General features: G+C 38.0%; 4 protein-coding genes across 5 annotated transcripts in view; 3 read left to right on the forward strand and 1 right to left on the reverse strand.

Annotated features, from left to right (window-relative positions):
- The window catches only part of LOC105459465 (pyruvate dehydrogenase phosphatase regulatory subunit, mitochondrial), a 4908-nt gene extending 4180 nt beyond the window's left edge, over positions 1–728 (forward strand). The window contains exons 13-14 of the mRNA XM_011705517.1: positions 123–323; positions 429–728. Of these exons, the coding sequence (XP_011703819.1) occupies positions 123–323; positions 429–638 (411 nt within the window). The 3' untranslated portion in view covers positions 639–728. The remainder of the gene's footprint in view (positions 1–122; positions 324–428) is intronic.
- LOC105459464 (CCR4-NOT transcription complex subunit 1) lies at positions 682–12728 on the reverse strand. 2 transcript variants are annotated; one of them, XM_011705516.1, is made up of 19 exons: positions 12552–12728; positions 11302–11514; positions 10767–11201; positions 10395–10691; positions 9273–10216; positions 9031–9184; positions 7832–8821; positions 7400–7732; positions 7188–7301; positions 6850–7098; positions 6472–6765; positions 6103–6345; positions 5335–5751; positions 4969–5235; positions 4657–4877; positions 4372–4578; positions 3771–3891; positions 1915–3443; positions 682–1554 (listed from the first exon to the last, which is right to left on the reverse strand). In XM_011705516.1, exons 1-19 carry the CDS (start codon positions 12651–12653, stop codon positions 1479–1481), a joined length of 7206 nt encoding a protein of 2401 aa, XP_011703818.1. In that variant the 5' UTR covers positions 12654–12728; the 3' UTR covers positions 682–1478. The 2 variants fall into 2 exon arrangements, with proteins under 2 accessions (XP_011703818.1, XP_011703817.1); XM_011705515.1 differs by having other exon boundaries at positions 3765–3891.
- Positions 12729–13815: 1087 nt separating this feature from the next.
- LOC105459467 (mitochondrial ribonuclease P protein 1 homolog) lies at positions 13816–15552 on the forward strand. Its single transcript, XM_011705521.1, has 3 exons — positions 13816–14369; positions 14483–15050; positions 15123–15552. The coding sequence occupies exons 1-3, from the start codon at positions 13978–13980 to the stop codon at positions 15459–15461; spliced, it is 1299 nt and encodes a 432-aa protein (XP_011703823.1). The 5' UTR covers positions 13816–13977; the 3' UTR covers positions 15462–15552.
- Positions 15553–16125: 573 nt separating this feature from the next.
- LOC105459468 (prefoldin subunit 4) lies at positions 16126–17106 on the forward strand. The gene is made up of 4 exons (XM_011705523.1): positions 16126–16306; positions 16405–16509; positions 16660–16776; positions 16938–17106. The coding sequence occupies exons 1-4, from the start codon at positions 16268–16270 to the stop codon at positions 17091–17093; spliced, it is 417 nt and encodes a 138-aa protein (XP_011703825.1). The 5' UTR covers positions 16126–16267; the 3' UTR covers positions 17094–17106.
- Positions 17107–17997: the final 891 nt, after the last annotated feature.

A 17997-nucleotide genomic window follows, 5' to 3' on the forward strand; every position in this document is an offset into this window, starting at 1 on the left:
GTTAAAATTTGTTTAATTAAAATGTATTGTTGGTATAAATGTTACTGGAAGATGTACGGGATTCAATATGCAGCGCGCGCCTGTTATATGTACTAGTACATATAAAATTTTTCATTCCGTAGAAGGAAGTTGACTTCATAGGTAGAGATGCTCTTTTGAGACAGCGTGAGCAAGGAGTCCAGCGCAAGTACGTGCAATTACTGTTAAACGATCACGATCTCGAGTTTGATACTTGGTGCTGGGGTGGCGAGCCTATTTATCGAAACGGAAGGCATTGCGGAATGACAACCACCACGGGTTACGGATTTACGTTCAAAAAACAGGTGAATTTAGTTTTGCATGCTTTTCGAGGGGGGGGGGGAACCTATAGGATTTACGAGATCACCGACTTTTTTTCTCCTTGAAATAACTTGTTGAATGATCTACAGGTGTGTCTTGGATTTGTGCAGAATTTCGATTCGAAAGGTCAACCACAAGAGGTGACAAACGAGTACGTATTATCGGGCGATTACGAAGTGAACGTCGCGGGTATCATGTACCCTGCAAAGTGTCACTTGCACAGTCCGAATTTACCGACCAAATTCCCCGATAAAGAGAGAGACGCTTATCACGCTACGCGCGACCAACAATCTTTGTAATCTCCCGTTTAGAAATAATATTTCAAGTCTGTACAAACGATGTATATAGCAAAAGATTGAATAAATCGTTTAATAAGTATCACTCAAAAATTCGCTACATCGAAAAATCTAAAAATCGCAGTAGAAATCCTCCAGGCCAAATAATCGTGTAAATAAATTACATTTCGGCCTGTTATTTCTCATTATTATTTATGTAATTTTTCTTAAAAAATCATATCTATGTATATATTAGTATCCTACGCTATGTCACAGATTCTCAAAACGTATCGTATACTTAAATAATAATAGTTCCTAAAGCGTTTATCTCTCTCTACAAATATCTGTCTCGCATTGTACAACATATTCCATGCTTATATACCTTTTTTCGGGAATACAGATTTGCAATAAATCGTACACGTGCGCGAGAAACATTCGTCGTAATTGCATTTGTTGAACACCATTTGTTATTTTTTTTTCTTTTTTTTCCATGAACTCCTGAGTTCTCCACCACGATACACTTTATTATCTATATACTGACATTTGCATTATGTGTACAATGTCGTTTATATATAATACACAGTGTGATGAAATACATTGTCCGAAAGACACGTTCAGTGAGGTGTATGAGGTTTTGCTCCCCTTAATCGACGTTTCTCCTTATTAAAATATTAACGCAATAATTGTCTCACTTACACCTTATTTAAATCGATACACACTTATTTACGATTACTCAATATCTATCCATCTCAAAAAAACTGAAACGCGATAGTTTATCCCTACCAACAACTTTTTACACGCAACAATCAGTCACTTTCATTTTACTGTACACACACAGCAGCATTTGAGGAGTGAAACGCTCTATCACTCTGGAATCTCCGTCTCCGTTGTGGGCACCTGCTTCTGTACCATACACGATCTAGCTACGGATTCGAACAATCTGAAACAATAACGAATGCCGAATTTTAAGAAAAAGAAGAAATCGCTCGATTGTGTAGGTAAAAAAAAAAAAAAAAAATGTGTGGGTTTAAATTTTTACATTTGACTAATGCTAAATGCAGCCAATTCTAATTTCTATTTCTCTTATCAGTTCGACTTTATCAGATCGATTCCTTTTTGTCAAAGAATGTAATATCGATATAATAACACTTGTCATTCAATGCTGAATATAATTGAATTTTAATTCGTTTTAGCATCATTTTTATTAAAAAATAAAGATTCGCGCGATATCTCCTGCTGGATATAAAATTGAGATTATATTAACATTTAATTTCTAAAAAAATTAAGAAATAAGACTTACTTCTCAATTTCCGGCGCGCAATGTACAAACTCGTGTGACCAGAATTTATACGTCGGATTCTTGATTAGTTCGATAAAGGTGATGAGAAGTCCCCATGGATGTGGTCTGTTTACAATCAGTCTTTCCAGAAGAACCCTCGTGATCTGCTCCTGTATCGCTTCCGTATTCGCTTCGGCGAACAAGTACAGAATCGTACAACTGAAGTAATGCGTGTGACTGTTAGGATATCGCAACTGATTCGCTATGGCGTTTAGGAACAAATAACGGCCCTCGGTATCCAGATCGACGGCTAAATTCTGGAAGATATCCATGTGCGCGGAGTGCGCGATGGTAGACATGTTAGGAGCGTGGCCCTTGTTGCGAATAAATCCTATAGCTTGCGTGCCTACGTAGAGCACCAGAGCGTTCATTAGCTGTATATTATAACGCACGCCGGCCTCTTGCGAAACCTGCAAATTGCTGCGAAGTTCTGACAGGAAGGTGACCGGCGCGCGAGCCTTCAGATAGGAGTCGAGCTCCTTCTTGAAAGTCAACGGCTGTATAGTGGACGCGAAATTGGTGAGGACACGCGGGGCATGCGCTATCTCCTGCAGCATGTCAACCTTCAGATTCGGCGTGAACGGATCGGGTAGACGCATATTTCTCGGAAACGCGCTCAAAATAAGATTTCTCATTTGTATGCAATTCGGTGGTATCACATCGCAAAATCCATAGTGATAATCGCAAAGGAACTCTGGAAAATCATGGAGCAGCACGAGCAATACACGTAGCGTCCCTTTGTATAAACTCGTTACAGGCTTCGCCAGCTCCGCGTTTCGTAGATAGGGTGCGAGATACTTGAACAGATCGATGAGAAGTTGCGCGTACATCCCCCAGCACTTTTGCTGCGGCGTGATAGCCAGCATGCGGCCGATGAAGACTCGGTGCGAGACCAACTCCAGCCAGGCGTAACAGAAGCCTGACGCTTTCGCCGGTCGTAGGATGTGCAGGGTGTGGCAGAAGGCAGTTAGAACTTGGAAATTTACGGCCTCCAGTACCGGCTCGGGCGCGCACAATTCCAAGAAGAGCATAATAAAGATTCTGTGGTACGGCAATTGTTGGAAATCGGCACCACGTATCTCGTGGTCCTGTAACAGCACACCGGCTACGATACCAAGTACCTTATTCAAAAGGTTTATCTTGGTGTGGGTATTAGTAGCGTCACCCGAGTGCTTCACCAGAAGTGCGACGAGACGTACGAACGCGTCCAGTGAATGGAAGCACTTTGCACGTATGATCGATGGAGCTAAGCCAGTTTCTGATAGAGTTCGGTAACAAAGGTCGACGCACATCTGTGTGCTTAGCTTGAAGAATCTCGTGATGAGATCGTCAGTCTTCAGGATGCCATGGATGTTCATTTGATGAACAAATATGCTAAACGCTTTCGTGGGGTCTCGTGCGTACTGCGGATTATGGTGCATTTGCACCCATTCACGTAACAGATACTCCGTCTTGTCCATCAATCCAGGTGGATCGTCGAAATCACGAGCCTGTAAAACGCGAATGTATGCCACATGTTAATCGTTTAGGGCTTACGACATACTTGCGAGAGACTTTGGTATTTCGTACTCTTTGTTAGTTCGTCGGCATCGTCTCGGAATTATTATTGGAAAACATTCTTTATGATCGCAGACTAATTGAAGAGAATCAATAAAAATTGCAGCGTTTATAGCATAAACTATTATTCCACGCAATACTTTTTAACAACTGTTTAACACTTAATAATATAATACCGACAATAAATAATCGTTAACAGTAGCAGTACAAAATATCGCTGAAAATCTACTGGATAATCTGGACAATCTACTTACTCTCACCTGCAGGATTCCAGAATGAATATGCGCCGTAGGTCCTGCTGGTGCTCTATCTACCAATACACCGGAATCGTGATTTGCACGCAGTGACTCTACTAAACTTGTCAATCTGTAGAGCGAGATTCTGAAATGATATGAACACTTTTATATATATATATATATATATATATATATATATATATATATGTCTAAATACATACAAGTACTCGCTTTACTTATTTCGTGCTGTGAAATCATGTAAATAATCAAGCGCGCGTTTTTTAATGTTAACATTCTGTCAAAATATAAAATATCTCATAAAGTAGACAATTTTACTTTAATATTTTAATATTGCCTTATTACTTATAAGGGCAAAAATCGATTAATATTTTCACTTTTTACGTATAAATATATACAAACAAGTAACCTGAACAAATATATAATAAAAAAATTTAAAAAAAAACCATCTCTAAAAGATAAAAAAAACGAGAGAATAGGAAGTGGTATAACTGTACAAGAAATAGATATTTTAAAAAAATTCGGAGAAGCATGATTTATGAAATGGATTCAGATTATACATTTGTTAAACGTTTTCGGAAATAAGGATTTATAATAATAATAATACCCTTCTGGTGGTGTTCGATGATGTGACATTCGAGCCAATATTTCAATTGTGTGGAATAAATCAGTTTCGGTAACATGAGTCGCTTGTCTCTCGTCAATCAAGTAAAGTTGAACCAACTGCATAGCGAATACTGTTGCCAAGGCATTTCCCGCCTCTACAGCTTGCGCTACAGCTATGTCGTATTGCGGAAGACTAATCAAGTGAGATCTGCAAAATATTATCATCCGTAATAACAATATCTTCTAGGTGTTCTCCAAAGGACATAACATTTATCGCTGTCCTTACCTTATGAGGTAGTCTACGGCTTCGAAATTATACCGATAGTCCTCTCGGCATTCGATCAAACAACGAGTCACGTGCTTGTTGGTCCATTGCATACCGTACGCACGTGGATCTTGAAGTGTCTTCAAAATTCGTAAGTGCAATTCTCTGTAGCGTTGTATTAGATTATCAGAGTCGATGACGCCGCTGTTAATGATGGGCCCATCTAGCAAACCTTCGACAGCCTGTGAAATAATTATTGGTCAGTTCTGCCTCTTATGTACTACAATCTTATGATTTATTTAATTGAATATCGCGTTTACTCGCGTAACTCACTTTCTTCAATAATGTCATAGCTGCATTGGCATCTCTTGATCTTCTCGTGAGTATTATCGATTCCAGAAGACTATGAAGAAGAGTGTGCTGCGCTGGAGGTACCGCAGATGCTATAGCGTTCATTAGGACTTCAACTTCCGCCGCAAGTTTTTCCAACATTGCACCCACTTCGTCGTTGCTAACTGCTACAGTTGCATAGGCTGCTACTTGTTGTGCTGTAGCAACTGCCACCGCAGAGTTGGGCGTGAATGCGGTGAGAGGAGCCTCCTTTAGGGCATAATAAAGAAATGAAAAAAACCGAATGAGATTTTGTATATCGCAAATTTTTCCGATATATATATAAGGCATAAAAGAAATAATTCTTACAGAAATAGGTTTCGGTATAAAGAGTGTTTGCGTATCTCGTTCAGAGAGCGGAAGAAATCCTGGAATATTTCTAGCAAATTCTTCATATACAGCCATTTGTTGAGGCGTTACGCCACCGAGTTTAAGCCTTATCTGCTCCGGCATTCTCTCGGCTTGATACTTAGCAAGAGGATCACAGTATCTTCTCCCTTCTTGACGAGCGATTTTTCGCAACTCAATTTCGTTCAATAGCCGTTTGTCCATTTCGGGTACTGCTTTCTCAATAGCTGTCTTTTGTACGAACGCACATGCGAGTTCCATGTTTTCAGTAGCGACTTGATTTGCCGCAAGTTCAACAAGTTCTTTCTGCTGCGGAGTCGTACCGATCAACGCCGTGAGAAAGGCTTGTTTTAAATTTGTACTAATCGATGCCAGGATCTATAACGCAACAAACGCAAAAAATAAGAAATTAATAAACAATTGAATGACATTAAGTTTTTTTTTAGTTTAAATCTTAATGTGCAGTTATGTCTTTGTTTGACTGAAGATATGCAACTTAGTTATTTTATTTTATTAAAATTTTATTAAAGATCTAAATTAAAATTTAAAAGTATTTATTCTTCAAGATTATTTTAAAATCATCTACAATTTTCAAATACAGAGGAAATAATATTTATCGTTTATATAGATGATTTGAATAAAGTAATTTTTTTTTCACGTCCGAAATTTTGTGGACGTGGTTATTGCAAAATTTTTATAATTTTGTAGCGATATCTCATGTAGATCTACCTGATCACGACACGTAATCATAGCCATGCCAGCGGTTAAATTGCGCGCCATATGACGTGCTGCTGTACGCATTCGCACTTCTTCCGGATCCAATGCAAAATCTTTCCTCACAATTTGCTCGCTGGTCGTAAGAGCAATTTTAATTGACCTATCTACGACAGGATGAATCCATTCCTGAATTGCTCTTTCGACGGCCGGACGAATGAATTGTTTCAAATGAGGATGTGTTTGGAATAGAGGTATCTGAAATCCATTTTATATATCCATAAAATATATATCCTAACTAATATGTAGTTTATTATTCTCAATATCTCTTTCATAAAAAAATAAGAAAATTTCGTATACAAGAGAATAAGTTTTTTTCCTTACTTGATTGTTAATGGTAATGTGTTGAGATATATTAGCAATGCCCGTTACAGATATATCCATGTAATTAAATCGTGGCTCAGGTTGACCAGCTGGCAATGAGGGTGTTGTATCCGCAGGTGGTGCAGTTTGAGGGTTGATGGTACTGCTTGTTGTCGGTCCAACCAACTCCTCTATAGGCCCCTGAGATTGCTGTTGATTGTTAGTCGTCTCCGATTTCTTGTTCGGATGTGACAATTGATATTCTAGATTGCGCAATTTTTCCGGATCTTTCAAGTAAATGACTGGTTTCAATTCCTAGACACAGAAAAAGCCAAAATTCAATTTTAAACAAATAACAAATTACGCATATATACATAGGAATAAACATAGCACACTTACCCCAACATCAATGCTTAGATTCTTGCAAAGTACTTCTATTTCAAATTTTAAATTCAATTTTAAATCAGGTTCCTGATGTAATTCGGCTAGAACGTTCATAATTGCCATAGTCCATGGATTGGGTGGCCGAAAGACACGACTTTTCGCACAACTCTCAAGTACTTTTGCAACAAAGGGCACTACATAAAGAAGCTCTTGCTGCCCTTTGTGATATGCTTCAACGAGTAAACTTTTTAGATCTATGTCTATCTGTAAAGTAGTTAAAATGGTAAAATTAACGCAATATTCATAATTATAATAGTATTATTATAATACACATATTTGCCATAATGATATACCTGTAAAATAGGCTTGTTCCTGCCTAGTGTCAACATTCCGAGCCAGTGTCCTAGATTTTTCAATAGAGATCGGTCAGAGAAATTAGCTATTCCCTTATCGCTTCGTAAGAGAACCTAAAATAAAATAAAATAAAATTTATATAAAAGCTGCAATACAAGAAAATTATCTGAAAGCTAAACGTACATTCACAAAAATTCTTCATTTTACCCACCTTAATATTTCGGAATGTTTCTCTTGTGACCATTTTATTCACTTCGGGTAACTTTATACAATCCAGAAAATTCGAATATAGGGCATGAAAGTTTAATTCTATGCTGGCACGTTTCATCACTAGATATTGTGCCATCCACGGCCAATATTCTTCCGTGACAATTTCGCGGATCTCATCACATTTCTGTTGCAGATTCAGTTGACTGAGATTATTGAAGATAAAAGCAGTTTTGTCCTGCAAAGCTTCCGGCGGTGTCGTAATTTTTTCCTCTTTGTCTGTTGCCACAAGCAACGTATCGATGTTGGTTGCAGTGGCGACTGAAGGCATAGAGGGCTGCGGAAATAAAGGAGGGGAAAAAAAATGTTAAGCATACACGGAATGGAGATTCTGTGAAGCTTGAAAGATTTCGATAATTTTTATTATTGAACTTACTCTAGCCGAGAGAGACGTAGTTGGGGTCGTAGACGGTTTCGCTTGCGTAGTGCTAGTTGTAATGGTAGTTGTAGTCATAGTTTTGTATGGGGTTGTAACTGGAGCTAGCATTGCTGCCAAAGTTTTTGGACCTTGCGGCCTCGACGGTGGTTCTTGTCCTTGTAACCCGTACTCTATATATTCCACCAAGTGAGGCGGAAATTCAGTGAAATGCGAAATCGTTCGTACGTGTTCGCAGTACGTTTGATATTCCTTCAAACGACTCTTAAATCGATCCAAAGCTGTTATGCCAAAATAATACATCTTGCTGCCTTCTGGTTTTTTAAGTGCATCAAGGACGAATCGCAGGGCTAATCCAAGTGTCATATAACTGTTCACAAGCCCTCTCTCGATAATTCCACCGAACAATTGTGCCGTTATTTGCAATTCCTTTTCCGGATATTGTGGGAAAAATCTATATTCTTCGAATAAATTTCGCAGCATACAATTAAACACTTCTCTTTCCCGCCTAATACCAGAATCTTGAAATTTTTTCAACATATCAAGCACTTCGTCGATCGATAGAGTCGGATGTGGTGGATGATTGTATATACGTTGAAAATAACTATTAGCTTCGTCCTCGACCTCTTTGGATACATTTTGTCCCATGTCGGGGAATAAATTAGAAGTTTCCGGTATTCTCGCTTTCTCAATACCGGCTGGCGGTCCGAGACGTCCCAATCCACCTATTGTACTACCAGGAAGTACAGATGGTCCCTGAGTACCAACCGGGCCAGAGTGTAATTGCGACGATAATGGTAACATAGGGAATGGACTTGGAGAAGGTCCCATGAGTCGCGAAGGAGATCCGGGCGCTGAAACCAGAGGACCTAGTGCGCCAGGCAAATTAAATGCGGAGCTACTGGGAGGTCCAAGGCCTGTACCCAGACCCATGGAAGCAAGACTTGTACCAAGATTTCCAAGAGGATCGACTTGCTTTGAGGAAAATAGCTGTGGAAAATAAAATAATATACATTACAAAATAATATATACATATGCTGTAAGGTATAATTTTAAATATAATTTAACGAATTAATAAAAAATTTTATCTAGCAAGAAAAAATAAAAAGTAAAAAAAAAGTAATTTATAAACGAAGAAACGGTATAACATTCACAAATTATTGACAAAAGAATAAATATATACGAAGAAAAGATCATACTTGGCTTCCCAAAGTTGCCGGATTAAGAATTTCTAATCCTCGATGCCTAAGGACTCCCGGTGGTGGTGGTCTGTTCATAGTGCTCTTACTCAGCATTAGACTGCAATTCTGCACCATCGTCATTATTAAATCCGAAAGTTCTTGGGAGACACTTCTACAATATATGGAAAACAGAAAAATCAGATGTGATTACATAATTAAATGTCGATGAATTATATAAATTCCGTGTAAAGAAAACATACCCGGCGCAAACTTGCAAGCAAGCCAAGATTGTAGTGAGCGTTTCCTGTGGCAGCTGGCTTGCCTTAGGAACTGTAGGATCCTCTTTGATACCAGGACCCATGACTTGGGGACATCGTCGTTGTAGAAATTTCACACACGCAGCAACAAAAACTTCTCCATGGTCCCTAATCTTGTCTGTCAACCACTTTTCTAGTTTCAAGTACTCTCGCCGAGACGCCAAACAGGCAAGATCAATGACGAATGGAAAAGATTGCGAATTAAGTAAAGCAGAGAGTGCTTTCAAATCCTGCGCAACATCCAAGATTCGCGATAATCTCGTTTGATCGTGATCACCACGCGTATACCATTCTGCCATGGCATGCATTATAAGAGATTTAATTTTTGGATGATTAGTATGCCATGCATGATGCAGTATCACAGCAGAGTTTGGATGATTGCCGAGAAAGATCGGTAACAGAGTGGTAAACAACTCCTGTCTCAGTAACGTGAAAGGTGAATTCATCTGTAGTAACGCCAAAATAAGTACATCCGGACAATGCTGGAGTGGCCACTTGAAGACCTCTTGTACAGAAGTGTACAAGCCTCTCTCGGCCATATGTAAAAGTAACTCGATTACGTTCAATGAACGCCAGGTTTGGGCTTCCTTGCTGTCGCTCTCAGGAGCTGCTTTCAATACATCGACTGTCACCGTATGATACGGATAGTCAGCAAAACAAAATATGTCCGGGCACTTGAGGATTTGTTGAATTAAAGAAAATTGGCCTTCTACATTTTCCCAGAGTCGATAAAAGTGGTCAACGGGAAACATGTCGGGTGGATACCCCTGATGCTGGAAGGCCAGCTTGAGACCCGTAATCAACAAGTTTAAACCTTGCCTGTCCTTTATCATGAACTCTGCATGATCTAATTTCATCATCACTTCGTTCCAAGACAATGTGGATTGCTGAAAAGTATACAGTTAATATTGATAACAATCGCATTATGTATAATTTAAATTAATCGGTAGAGAACGTTAAAAAAAAGTACTAAACTGTAGAAAATATTAAAATACAGAAAATTAAAGGAAAAATTATATATAGATACGAAATTAACCAATTTATAAAGGCATGGTATAAACTTACTATCTCTTTCAACGTTAAAATGAATACTTCGACGTTCCATGTTGTGGCAATGGAACTGTCCGATGGTTTCTCCTTACTGGAATCCTGCGAGGCGGTTGAGTTGCTCCAAAACGTTTGTAGGGCTCCAGCATCATCGAGACTGCTACAGCTACGTGCCATCTGTGACAATACACGGGCAACACATGCTGGGGATATCTCCCTGGGACCTAAACCTGTTAATGCTGATCGGCATTCTTCTATGCTGTTGGTAAAACTGTATCCTAATTCCATAATCAACTCTACAAGAGTGTTGTTATCCTAAAATAAAAAAAAATGTTAATGTATCAAAATCTTATAAATGACAATTATAGATAATAAATAATGATATTTTACCATCTGAGTGACGGCCATGTTTAACTCGATTTTGAATTGCAGAGTTTCCTCGTCTCCCGGATACAGGAATGGTGCTAGCACTACTGGTACCAATTCACGGGGAAAGTCGCGTCGCAAGTGTTTGAGAAATTTTTCTTTTGTTTCCGTAGGTAGATTGTACGGATTGGCAGTATGGAGGGCCTGGCTGAGTATCAGATGAAGGACCTGAGGCAGAGAGTCGTGCAAACCACCCTCGTGATGCTTGTTACTCGTCTCTGAGTTTATGTAATTCTTTATCAACTCGGGCAGCTGCTTCTGAGTGTGCTCTAAGGCTGAAGCACGAATTTCCGCGTTTTCTGAATGCTGTAACGCAATCGCAAACGCGACCTCCTGCACCAAGGTCAGGCCAAGTGTTTTTTTCAAATTAATAAAAAACTTGGGTGAGGGATTCAGTGACTGAAAAGTAAATAGAAAATATTAGCGTACATTCCGCCTTATGTAAGCATATCATCTATTTGCAACAGTGGTAAAAATAGCAAGTTCTTCGCATAAATACCTTTTGATGATGTAAGGGATTATCTATAGCAAAGCACAAAGTAGATATAAAAGAAGGTTTGCTCAATAAGCTATTACACTCCTGTTTTAGTAGCTTTGCTTGGAAATAATCTTTCGCACTCAAATCTGACGGCTCACCCTTGGAAAAGTCAACACACGATATCAGACAGCGCAACAAATGTCGTTCTGTCTCTAGACCATGCCACTGCACCAACTGCAAAGGGATCAGAATTAGTAAATGTTCTTTGACATTAAACTTTTGACGATTTCAACAACGACATGTACAACTCATAAATGTTGTATATATGTATTTGTAATTTTTACACTTAATATAGTATCTAATATTTAATTTACATTTTTGTAAAAAACTTGTAAAAAAAACTCGAAAGAGATCTCAGTAACAAAGAAGGTAACGAGAAATAGAAAATGCAAAAATGTTGGAATGAGAGACTAAGGCCAAAATACTACATTTGTCCATTTTTGTCGTATGACAAATTTTTCAAGCATGTTGATTGGCTGCAAAACAGAAAGGTTCTCGAATCTCTATACAGAGATATAGGTCAATCTTTAGACTTGAAAAATTTATTGTATAAAAACAAACAAATGTAAAAGGTTTATTTACAATGAGAGTAGTAAAGTAAGAAATTGAGACCAATCATAGTCGTCAATAAGAAAAATAATTGACTACGATTAGTCAATTTCTTACGGCTTACGTCTTGTATGGCATACGTCTATTCTCATTGTAGATGGACCTTAATATTAGCCTAAAAGAGCCTCCTACTTAGGAGGTTATGACAGAGCAAAAGTAAACATTACGTTGATACATATTTACGTACACACAAAAAAAACAGGTTTCTCAATTCAAAACGATACGTTAGGAAATAAGATAAAAATAGACGGATATTGGCCGGGGTCAAGCATTCGAAATATCTTAAGCATGAAAGTGTTTCGATAACGTGGTGCGATCACATGGACGTGCGCGTCTATATAATTTTCACGTTGCTCCGCGAGCGTGGATATCTATGTTTGCACGATATATTGGTGAGAGATCGGCGGTGTACGAGATAAGAGCACAAAAACATCGCTTTGTGTCTCTCGAGAATTATAACCGACCAGTGGAAACAAAAGGAGGGGAGAAAGACGGGGGAAAAGCTCGCGGCGACAACTTTCGAAAGGCGCGCGTATGGAGGGGAGGGGGAGGGGAGAAAAGGACGAAGATGAAAAATGTGTGCGGATGGATAAGATACTCACGACCGATATCTCCCGACAGCTGTCCTCGAAATTTTTCTTACTCAAATTCGCAACCAAATAACTGATTTGTGACAAAGTAAAAGACAACGAGTCCAGGTTCATAGTTCCATGAATACGACCTCGAAAGCTTCAAACGCGTTTGAAGCTTTCTTCGGTATCCACGAGTTGCCGCCGCCGCCGTCGCCGTCGACGTTGCTGCTGCCGCTGTCGCCACCGCCGCTGCCGCTGTCGCTGCTGCTCCGAGTTCTTTCCACCACGTTGAAAGCACGAAAGTTACATTGGCGCAATCCTATGGCCAACATCGGGATTGATATTATTGGGATTTCACAGATATCACAGTAACGTCATGGCGAGCACAACACGGAGGACGGAGGAGGGGGTCTCACACGAAATGAAAAACACACACGTAACTGGCCGCTCGCACAGACGAGTCCTCTCTCTCTCTCTCTCTCTCTCGGTCCTCTTGTCCTCTCGGCTCGACCGTCGTCGTCGTCGTCGTCGTCGTCGCCGCCGCCGCTGCTGCTGCTAACAAATCGCGAAAGATCCGTAGTCCTCGTTACCGAGCAGTACGCCGTATATACACCGACTGTAGACCATAGACACGCGCGAGTCACACTATATTGTTCGCACTACACCGAGCTGACTGAGTATCGTTGTTGCCGCCGGTAAGCCGCCGCCTCCTCGCGATCGGATTCGTCCATGATGCAAAAGCAGCAAGATTACGGGATGTATGCGAAGCGTGTCTGCGAAGCGATCTAGGAGTATAACGACGCGCCCGCTGCTCCTCTCTGTCTCTCGTCAATCGGTACCTGTGTCGGGATCCGATCCGAAGGCTGAAACGCAATATGGCACCCAATATTAGTACACATGTAACCGTTTGCCACCGACGAACGAAAGTCGCGTGCACGTGTATGCGTTATTCTTCTCGATGCAGCAATAATATCTCCGCGCGATATATTTCGTATCCTACTCGAGCGTAACGTAATCCCGCTTTTATCTATACCGCGACGGCTCACCTCACCTTTTGCATCAGCTCGTATTAAGCGATTGTTAGGCGATGCACCCAGGGGGTCTAAACTCCGTGTATTACAGGCAACGGAAGTTCGACTTTGGGCTCTCAGGTAGAGTGCAGCACCATCTTTCCTCCCACACTGACTCAAGTTTCTAGAAACAAATTTTTTCAGTACATTGATTGGCTACAGAATAGAGGAATTCTCGATTCTCCAGTAAGGGGATCGGAGACGGCAACGCGGAATCTCTCTAGCAAAAGTGCGCATGGTGGCGCATCGTTTGTCTATTGGGCTTAAATTGCGTTCGTATCATAGGTTAGAATTGTTTAAAATTGGGTTAGAGAGATTCATTCGTGTATGACAAAGTGATAACTTCTATTGTTGTAAGGAACTGCAGTTGTAACAAATTAAATAAAATGTTTAATAACATGAGAAGATGCCTGACAGTCTCAGTTAGGATTCAAAGGAAATTTTTCACGCGATCGAGCCACGAGAGTGTCTTGTCGTCTGAGCTCTATTTTTCGAGCGTAAACGTTCCGTGTTCAATTAATGCAATCTACAAGCGATTTTACTGTCACGCTGTGCTCGACGAGCCAAATTTAACGAGCTCCGAGTTGAGAAATCGAAAGCGAGAAATGGACAAGCAGAAGCTGGATGAGTTTCTGTCCAACCCCGAGAATAACAAGCGCTTTCAAATGCTAGAATTAGAAATGAACGTTATGCGACATAACGCCGAAAGAGTACCTAATCAAATTGATCCGTCAGACTGGTTGACGCTGTTAGACATGAGGAGCAATTCAAAGAGAAAGTCAGTATTTTATTTATCCTTGTAATTTATTTTTTTCCTTTATTAGAAGATATCTTTGATTTTTAATTAAATTTGGCTAATTTTGATTGAGACATGTTTTTTCTTATTTTCAGAAAGTACCTTGATTACTTGTGGCGTAATGAGAAAACAGTGGAAAATGATAAGGCGAAGAAAGCATTGAAGAAGGCTGAATGGCTGGCTGAAAAAAAGGAACAAGAGGAAAACGAGGATGGTGGAATGAAATATGGACTCTTGCATAACACAATGTTTATGCGTATATATGACACAACTATAAACCGTTTTTACAATGGCAAATTAATTCAGAGTTTGATGTTTGAGCCAAAGATAGTGTTTGATTGTGGCTATGATAATGCTATGAGTTCACGCGAGATACACAATTGCGCTAAGCAACTGTCTCTGGCGTTTGCCAGCAATCGCAACCACGTCGATCCTCTGAGTCTTTATTTCTGTAATTTTAACAAGGACGGATTACTCAAGCAGCACCTTGTTCAAAACATACCTACTTTGATGCAAGATGATTTTCCGGTGGTAATAACGTCGCAATCTTACTTAGATATATTTCCGAAGAATGAGTTGGTGTATCTCACTCCACACTGTAGAGTTAATTTAACCGAATATGATCCAGATGCGATCTATATCATAGGTGCATTGGTAGACAAGGTAAGGACAGGATTTCTGACAGGATTTTATACTGTCGGTACATTGTGTATTAAATTGGACTTTTGTTTTTAGTCCAATTCGCAACCATTGTCGTTGGCAAAAGCTAAGAAAGAAGGTATTCGGATGGCGAAATTTCCTATAGACCAATATCTCACCTGGGGCGCTAGCTCGTCAAGGAGTCTTACGCTTGACCAGTCGATTAGGATAATGTTGGATTTGAGGCACACAGGAGATTGGAATGAAGCATTAAAGAACACTCCGACCAGAAAATTAAAATCTGCTAGAGAACAGCAGTTACGATACAAACTGCAGAGGTCTATGACTAAAGACCTAGACCAGAGACCTACACCAGAGACCAAGGAGCTCAAAACGCCATTAAATTTTACGTTTCAGAGTAGGAAAATAAATTAACATTTTTTCATTATTGTATATTAGACTACAGCAAATTATATGAGAGATAATTATAATTTTGAAAAAGAAGTTTATTAATTATTTCACTCTATATTGTACTTTATTTTTAATATGAATTAAGAATATTAATATTTAGTATTAATACTTTTTGGAATGAATCTTAAAAATTTATAAAATTTTACGACAAATCAAATTTGATATATACATAATATTTTATCCGTTCTTATCCGATCAAATTGGATTACGAACTGTATAAACTATATATATTATATGATTCCTTCAAAGTTCAATCCATCATCCTCGCCTCTAATTTATAATCAGATACAAACTTAAAATTTCTCATTTCCCAACTTCTCTAAGAGATGAAATTATAGAAATAAAACAGTAGCCCCGTATACACAATTACATTATTAATAGTCTAATATTTTCGAAAAGATTTCTCTTTTTCCTTTCCACCATTTACCTATATATCTTTTTCATTTTAAGTATAAAGTAAAACTTATAACGAACAGATATAAATACACATTCATAAAATAGACAAATATATTTTTTATTTAAACGTTAATTGGTTGATTTTTTATATACATATATGCAAATTCTAAATTTAAATACTTTTTAAAGATACATACATACATACATACATGAGAAATCGTCATGTCGGTTTTAGTTATTTGACAAAATCTTAGATGGCGTTATCGACGCCGATGATTTTTCGAGAGACACAAGGTTTCGAATTCATTCTCTCCCACATAATTTAAATAATTATTTTAATGCAACAATTGAACTGATTATAAAAGAATATAAATATGGCGGGAGGGAAAAATAGTCAAACTGGATTTCAGCCGGTAAAATACTAATACAAGAAATATTATGTGAAAATTGATAGAGCGATAAACTGTTTTGCACATTTGCGATTCTAACCTATTTCATGATATTTTGCAAGGATTCCGATGTTCATATCACTTACGAGGAGCAACAGAAGATTAATAAATTTGCCAGACAAAATGCCAAGATGGAAGATTATAAGGAAGAACTTAGAGTAAAGCAGGTAATTTGGTTAAAAGTCGTTTTTTCCTCATAACATTGTTGACCTTATTTGGTCATGCAAAGCTTTGCATACATTATGATCAATAACTCCAATACTATAATAACTTGCAAGAAAGATTATTATTATTATTAATTGGTTTGCAATTGGTAGAACGAATTGAAGAATTTGGAGGATGCTTCCGACGAACTGGCTCTTATGGACGACGATGTAAAAATACCATATTTTATTGGAGAAGTGTTCATCTATCATTGTCTTGAGAAGACACAGGTGATTAAGCAAGAATAATTATGATTGTAATGATTTTATTTTTACATCGTCTATGTCAGAAGTTTCAAATAAGTATTTTAATTTATGTTTTCTCTTGACGGCATTGATATTTTTTCTGCATTATGGTTATCTAATCGATATTAAGAAAAGCTTCTTTTTAGAGCTCTTTGGAGGATGCTAAAGCTAAGAAAAAAGAAGAGATTGCCAGATTAGAAAGTAAATGCACAGATTTGAAGACTATCATGACTGAATTAAAAACACAATTGTATGCAAAGTTTGGTAGTCGTATAAACTTGGAATCCGAAGAATCGGATTAATATTATTTTTCAATGACGCATTTATTATTATTACCATTATATATTTAATTGGAAATTTTACATTATTAGTATTAATAATTAATTGCTAAATGCAACTCTATTCATTTAAATTATAATTAATAAACAATTATATATATTTATATTGCTTTGTTTCTATGATGCAATTTCCTTTAAAAGTAATGTAGTCTAAAATAGGATTTTTATTCTTTGTTGCAAATATAAACTAAGTCTTTTTTTTCAAGACTGAAATATTTTTTGATTGAAGATTTTCGAGTCACAGTTCATCTGAAGTCTGATAGGATTTGGTATAGAATGATTACTTATAGATTTTGAAATGCTTTTTACAAATGTTTTTGTTAATAACATGTACAATACACGTTGATAAATTTTCATGAAAGAATTAGTCTCGCGATAAGCATTCTTCACACCAAGTAATTTCTTAATAAAGATTTCTTTATAAAGATTCTTCTATTAAGTAATCTTTACTTTTTTATTATGAATTTTCAATTTATCCCTTAATAGACAGTAATGATGAAAAATTATTAAATTACCCATTTAAATATATCACCAGGTGACAGAGTTTTGAGAATCTAGATCTTTTGCCAGATAAATAGGGACAACAAAAATATGTGATAGAATTTTTCGTCGTTGATATTAATTCTTTTGGTGTTTCCTAAGTTATCGATTTATTGCATTAAAAATAAGTAAAAGAGAAGTTTTATAAATACTATTATATACAGTACTAGAATTGATCGCAGCATTGCCCCAGCTAATTAACTAAAATTATCAGTGGAACTGAGCCTAACGATTAAGTAACACAGACTAAATATTGCATAGGATAGAACTGAAATTTGGATATTTGCCAATTTGCTCTCATTAGCAGTACAAAAACGATTGTGAACGC

This window comes from Wasmannia auropunctata, unplaced genomic scaffold (genome assembly GCF_000956235.1).
Source record: "Wasmannia auropunctata unplaced genomic scaffold, wasmannia.A_1.0 LD334186.1, whole genome shotgun sequence".
NCBI lineage: Eukaryota > Metazoa > Arthropoda > Insecta > Hymenoptera > Formicidae > Wasmannia > Wasmannia auropunctata.